Source organism: Silene latifolia, chromosome 8 (assembly GCF_048544455.1).
Source record: "Silene latifolia isolate original U9 population chromosome 8, ASM4854445v1, whole genome shotgun sequence".
Taxonomy (NCBI): Eukaryota; Viridiplantae; Streptophyta; class Magnoliopsida; order Caryophyllales; family Caryophyllaceae; genus Silene; species Silene latifolia.
Window position 1 is genome coordinate 76,936,282 of NC_133533.1, and position 6,973 is coordinate 76,943,254.

The 6,973-nt window shown below is 40.7% G+C and overlaps 1 protein-coding gene across 1 annotated transcript; it reads right to left on the reverse strand.

The window, feature by feature from the left end:
- Positions 1-536: 536 nt before the first annotated feature.
- LOC141595394 (uncharacterized) lies at positions 537-1,691 on the reverse strand. Its single transcript, XM_074415359.1, has 2 exons — positions 1,281-1,691; positions 537-1,190 (listed from the first exon to the last, which is right to left on the reverse strand). Exons 1-2 carry the CDS (start codon positions 1,689-1,691, stop codon positions 537-539), a joined length of 1,065 nt encoding a protein of 354 aa, XP_074271460.1.
- Between the last annotated feature and the right edge of the window lie 5,282 nt (positions 1,692-6,973).

A 6,973-nucleotide genomic window follows, 5' to 3' on the forward strand; every position in this document is an offset into this window, starting at 1 on the left:
GTTCCCCACTATGTCCCTCCCCTTAATGAAAGCACTCTGAGAAGGACTTATAATATCAGGCAAGATATCTCTCAATCTATTACAAATGACTTTGGAAAGGCATTTGTAGACAGTGTTACAACAAGCAATGGGCCTGAATTGCTTGACATTATCAGGAATAACAACTTTAGGTATCAAAGTAATCACAGTGTGATTACACTGCTTCAACAATTTTCCCTTGGTAAACACATCCCTAACAGCAGCAGACACCTCAGGGCCAATAATGTGCCAAGCATCTTTGAAAAATTGGCTCCCAAAGCCATCAGGGCCTGGTGCTTTGTTACCAGGGATATCAAACATTGCTCTCTTAATTTCATTATCAGAAAGGGGAGCTAGCAGAGAAGCTCTATGATCAGCTGTTAGACAGGGCCCCATCCTGACAATAGCCTAGTTAATAGGAGTCACAGGCTTAGACTCATCAAGGAGTGACATATAAAATTCTTCAAAAGCACCCTTAATGTCACCAGGAGAACAACATTCCTTTTGTCTAATATCCTTCACTTTGTAAACCCTATTATGGCCAAGCCTGCGTTTTTGATCACTGAGTGAAAGTAAGAAGAATTCTCATCTCCCTCAGCAATCCAGGCTGCTTTGGCTTTTTGACTAAGGAACATATTTCGAGCTTTGAGTAGTTCTCCCAATTCAGCAGCACAAATTTTCTCAGTATGACAGAGTTCAGAATTTAAAGGATCCTGAACCAGCTTCACCTGAATATCTTTAAGTGCTAACTCAGCAACATTTGTTAAGTTCTCAATATCACTGAATTGCTCCCTATTCAGGTTCCTGAAAGCTTTTTTCAATAACTTCAATTTCTGGACCACCCTAAACATTGGTGTCCCCTGAACTACTGTACTCCAATAATACCTGACAGTAGAATCAAATTCCTTAGAAAGTGCCCACATATTAAAGTACTTAAAAGATTTAGTACGTTGCTGATGTGAACATTCCAAGGAAATGAGACAGGGGCAATGATCAAATAACCCCTCAGGGAGGAAATTTGCCACACTGTCAGGGAAGGTAGTGACCCAATCATCATTTATCAGCACCATGTCAATTCTACTATACACTTTATCACCAGTTTCATGCTTATTATTCCACGTAAAAAAAGCACCAGTCGCTTTCAGATCAACCAAATTGCAATCCTGAGTAACCTGGGCCAAAGGAAGGACATCAGCATAAGATACAGGTGCCCCACCAATCCTTTCATTAAAGTCCTAAATAGCATTGAAGTCCCCACAAACCATCCAAGGACCATTGATGCTCCTATGGTAATTTATAATGCTATTCCAAAGACTCTCCCTCTCTGCAGCCTTATTGAAACCATACACCAAAGTATACCAGAAAGTTTTCCTCCTGAATTTATCATACACCTCAGAATGTATGGCCTGGGCAGTCACATCCTTCACATTAACATCAAACATAGAAGGGTCCCATAATAACCATACTCTACCCCCACTGTGTAGGCTAGAATTAGTACATATGGACCAAGTCTCACACAGAGTGTTCCTTACTTTATTCCAACTATGGCTTTTTATTTTAGTTTCAACTAAACCAAACAATCCTACATTATTCTTATTAAGAAAATGCTTTATTTCAAGCTGTTTATTAATACTATTCAGTCCTCGCACATTCCAAAAACCACAACTACCCATTATCAACAAGGACCCTCGCATTCCCCCTTTTCAACAATCCTATCTCTTTTCTTCTTGAATAGAGTGACTCAAGGCTTCAATGAAGCTCAAGCCTCCCGGTATAAAAACTCTTTTCTCCCCGACTCTGTCTCATCATCCTTGTAAGGAGTCGTCAGGCATTGATCGCTCTACCACTTGGTTTAGATACAATCACAGGAGTAACAATGCCCCTCTCAACGATAGCGACTCTCTCTTGAATTGGGGCGATCACCTTCTGACTGGAACATTCACCGCCGCACAGCCGGGTCTTAACATGTTTCTTCCCAGGACGCAATGCAGCAGACATTCCCTGGTTTGGGTTTCCACACCTTTGTTGCAGGTTTCCCTTCTCCTTTTCGACACTTAGCAGTCTCATGACCCAACCCTTTACATTTGCCACATGTAATAGGAAGCCAATCATACATGACTCTAAGATAATGTTGTTTGCCATTCTCATCAAAAAATCCAATTTCAGTGGGAAATACCTGATCAACATTTACTTCAACCATTGTTCTAGCATATCCCAGGAAATCCCTATTCTGTGTGGCTTCATCACTTTTAATGTAAGCCCCCACAATTCCACTGATTTTCCTGAGACATTCAGTCCCCCAAAACTTAACATCCAAGCCATACAATTTAATCCAAATAGGAACACGCTTAACATCATGTTTAACGAGTTCCATATCAGGTTCCCAAGCTTTCACAATTACCGGCTTGTTGTCAAAGATAAGATGACCATTATTTAACACAATTTGTTGCTTTTCCTTAGTTTTAAAGCGTACCAGAAACAATCCGTTTGGCATAAAAGCTATTTTATCGACACCAAACCCCTGCCAGACCCGCTTAACATAACCAGTGAGGACAGAGCTGGGTGGGTTTGCACCTAATATGTAACACACAATAGAGGTAGACCAGAATTTCAGCTCACCAGCAACATCCTCAGACGTTAATCGGAGTACAGGTTTAGCCGGGGGCGTCTTCTCCACGTCCTGTTGTGGTGCCACTTCTTCAACGACTTCAAGCTCCTCATCCTCTATAATCAATTGCAAGTCAGAATCAAAATCATTTGAAGAAAACCGAAGATGCCGTGGGGCTTTCCCCTTATTAAAACGAATTTCAACACTATTTTTTTGATTTTTTGGTGAAGATTGCGATGAATTTGAGGGATTTTTGTTGTTTTTCTTATTCCGAGCCATGGTTGCTTCAAGAACAAGCTAAAACGGTTAGAAGATTAGAGAGGATTTTCTCTCTCTAATTTCTCTCTCATCCCTTTCTTTTAGGAAAATTCTCCTAGTTTAACACCATTTGGAGGTGATTTAGTGCCATCCTCTTAGCCTTAGTAATTTGTTGAACTAGTATTTGTGAAGGATTACATTCTCTTAAATTTGTTCCTCTTTAGTGCCTCCGCCACTTGATGAGGAAGTGGCTATTCTTTTGTAGATGCATCCATTATGTGATTTTGTGTGCTTAATGTTTGGATGTGTCGCCATTTTGGCAAGACCCACCTTGCCTTGCAAGAAGGCATCCTACCTCATAGTTGTCTTGTTGTGAGTTGAAGGGGCGGAGTGAGACCCGCTAATTGTCTCATATCGGCTATATTATTAGGATAGGTTAGTATTGGTCCTAGTATTTGTCACCTCTTTACTCGGGACGAGCAAAGGTTCGGTTTGGGGATATTTGATGTGACCATAATTAGCGCACATTTAGCCCCCGAATTAGCCTTGTTCCCATGCTTTTTAGTGCATATTTGGGTCATTTATTATCTTTAGTTCTTTATTTTGCATATTCTTTGAGATTTTGATCCCTTGGTAGGAAAGGAGTAAGAATCTTGCATTTTCATGGCAAAACAAGACTAAATTGATCGAATCCAATGACCAAGCATCAAGGAGAGACAAGATTAGAAGGCCTTTGTACATATTATAGTAGATGAGCAATGTTGAGAAAGGATCCTTGAGTCCCCAAGGAAATCCCCAAGGAATTTCATGAAGAAAAGGGAAGAAAAGAAGAAGAATTTGTGCTGAGCTACAATCCGAGCGGATTGTCTCCAATCCGCCCGTCTCCTCACAAAACAATCCGAGCGGATTTCCTCCAAAGACGCTCGGATTGCACCGCCAGAATCCGCCCGGATTCCCTCAAATCCGCTCGTCTTCCACCACCAGAATCCGCCCGTCCCGACACCAATACGCACGGATTCCTCTACAGCGCGATTTCCTCTTCTCCAAGTTAAAAAGAAAGAAGCCCTTCCTTCGGAAAATATCGGCTCCTCCCTGCTCAATCTAAAAAGTGTAATTACTAGTTTAGCCCTTAGTTAACCCTAATGCATCCCCCTAATTTCCACTATAAATACCCCATTAGTCTAATTAGGAGAGGATGTTCTTCTTATCAATAATTAGAGTAGTTAATATCAATCAAATCTCTCTCTAGTTTTGTAATCAACAATTAATCAAGTTCTAATACAAGTTTTATTTCCTTAATCTCTCTTTTGTTCAAGCTTTATTTTGGGTAATTGAAGATTATTTGGGTTATTATTGGGAGATTGACAGCCTCTCAATCAAGCATCAAGTACTTCTTTTATCTTTGCTTTATTATTGGAATCATTAGTAGGTATAATTCTCTTGATCCGTTTTTAATTATTGTTAATTACTTTCATTTATTCATCATGTTTCATTTTGTTAGTATGATTGACAACCTTGCTAGCATGATCAACATGATAATGAGTGAGTAGTCTCTTAGCTAGGGTTAATGGGTGATTAGGGGAAACCAACATGGGGAATGATTCATGCTTAAATTAATATGCTTTCATGTTTTATTTGCTTGCTTGTTTTGATCTCAACTCATGCACATGTTATATTTGATGAAATGCTAAGCCTATGAATCCTTGCATTTACTACCATCTCCTATCTTTTCAATGAGACTTGTAAGACATAACCCAACTCGAGTCTCATTAGACCATGCATGTTGTTGAGTAGGGAAGATTAAGTCGACTTGTAGGTGTTGTATAATCTAATCGATTAGGCTCCGGGACCCAAACTTTCCTAGGATTGTAAGATATAACCCAACTCAATCCATCACAACAATAATTGCTTGCTTATAATTTGAGAACATGTTTGTATGATCAATTCCCATGATTCCCCTATGATCCCATGACACCCTAGTGCCTTTTTAATCAATTGTTTACACCCCTTTTAATTCATCTTGCTAGTTTATTTTCATTGCTATTTTAGTTAGTGACCTTCTACATTAACCCAATTTGTGACACCCCTAAGACACCACTAGTTTCAATAGAAATCTCATTTCAATACCCGTCCCTTGGGATCCGACCTTTACTTGCCTCTTTACTAATTGTAGAGTTGTTTGTGAAGCTATAAATTGTGTTTTGATTCGGACGTGACCCAACGACCACACCTTTAATTGTGAACACGAAACGGACCGATCACAAATACAAAAAGTACTCGATCGAGCTCTTTTCCTCGTATAAGCTCTTGAATTCGTCATTCTTCCTTTGAATTTGCGTAAAATTCCCCAAACCTGCATAAAAACACTTGCAAAATATCCCAAAATGCCAAATACGCAAAGTAACAGTCTATAATCTCTAATCTACGCTAAAAATTGTCTAAGTTCTAATTGTCCTAATTAAAAGCAATAAATAAAATCCAATGGAAAATTTAAAAATTGTTTATATAAATTGGTACACGGGGCATTTCCCCGCTCATTTCCCATGGCAATTCAGTAGCCCCTTGGAGGGCTCCTGACTGGAGGACGTCATCTCAGCAACATTGATTGTCCTCTTTAGTTTCCATGAGCTTGAACTTGAATCGTTAGAAGGAGAATAGTTGACGTCCACATACGCGCGAACTTTTCTCATCCTTACTCCTTTTTCACCGGCTTTAACATCATCACTCCCCACTTTGACTGACATTAATTGCACAATGCCCTTTGACAGCTCCTGCAATATTTTCATCTGTACCTGCAATAAGGAAAACAGACGAACTTTCCTCCTTTTTGCTCTCAACCTGAGGCGGAGGGGTCACAATAGCAGCACAATGTTCCAAATTCTCATTTGAAGTGTCAATAGGAGGGTCAATAGAAGAAAGGGCATTGCAAGGCTGAGCGTGCATGGGGGCCCTCCGGAACTTAGATTGATGGAATATCAATTCCTCGTCCCCTACCTGAAAAGTCAATGTCTTGCCCCCGACATCTATTACTGCTCGGGCAGTAAATAAAAATGGTCTCTCTAAAATAATAGGGGTTTGGGCATCTTCGGGGATGTCAAGCACAACAAAGTCAACGGGAATAAAGAACCTCCCGATCTTAACAGGTATGTCTTCTATTACACCTAGTGGCCGTGAGATGCTACGGTCGGCCATCTGAACAGTCATATTTGTGCAATTAAACTTTGTCAAACCAAGTCTCTTAGCCAGAGACAGCGGTAAGACACTAACGCTAGCGCCTAGATCGCATAACGCATTATCAATCAAATGGGTACCAATATGACACGGAATTGAGAAACTACCCGGGTCTGACTGTTTGGGAGGTAACTTATTTTGAACTAGGGCCGTCTCTACCTCGGTCAAAGCTACCGTCTCATGGTCGTTAATATGCCTCTTACGCAATAAAATTTCCTTCATGAATTTAAGATAAGAGGGTACCTGTGTCAGCAGTTCGACGAATGGCACAGTGACCTGCAAGCTCTTCAGGAGTTCGGCAAATTTGCCGAATTGTTGATTAGCTTTAGTACTCTGCAAACACCTCGGGAAGGGAACCGTGATGGGTATCTCGAGTCCCTTATTCCTCTCTTCCAATGTGTCAGCCGGATCAAGCTCCTAGTCCTTCGAACGCTTCTTTCCTCTCGAACGAGGTCTTTCAGGTGATTTTTCACTCGATCGAGCACTAGCAGGCTCTCGATCAAGCTGTCCTTTATCTGCATTACTCGATCGACCAGAATTTCCACTCGATCGAGCTGTTTCTTCAATAAAATCACTCGATCGAGTAGAAATGTCACTCGATCGAGCAGCTCCTATTTCCTGTTCACTCGATCGAGTAGAAATTCCACTCGATCGAGTACTTTCTTCAGCACTTTTACTCGATCGACCCCCAGAAACTAGTCGATCGAGTACTTTCTTAGCCGTCAGCTCCTTTTCTTCACCAGAACACTGTTCATCAGCAGTTATAACCTTCCTCGGGTCTGATTTCAACACTTCCGGTCCCTCATATGAACGACCGCTTCTCAAATTGATTAAATTTACCGTCTCATGTGGATTTTT

Coding starts and splice junctions, on each gene's coding strand:
- LOC141595394 (XM_074415359.1), bottom strand. CDS start 1,691: ATGGGTAGTTGTGGTTTTTGGAATGTGCGAGGACTGAATAGTATTAAT. Junction 1,191..1,280: donor GCATCAATGGTCCTTGGATG/GTTTGTGGGGAC, acceptor CCTTTGGCCCAG/GTTACTCAGGATTGCAATTT.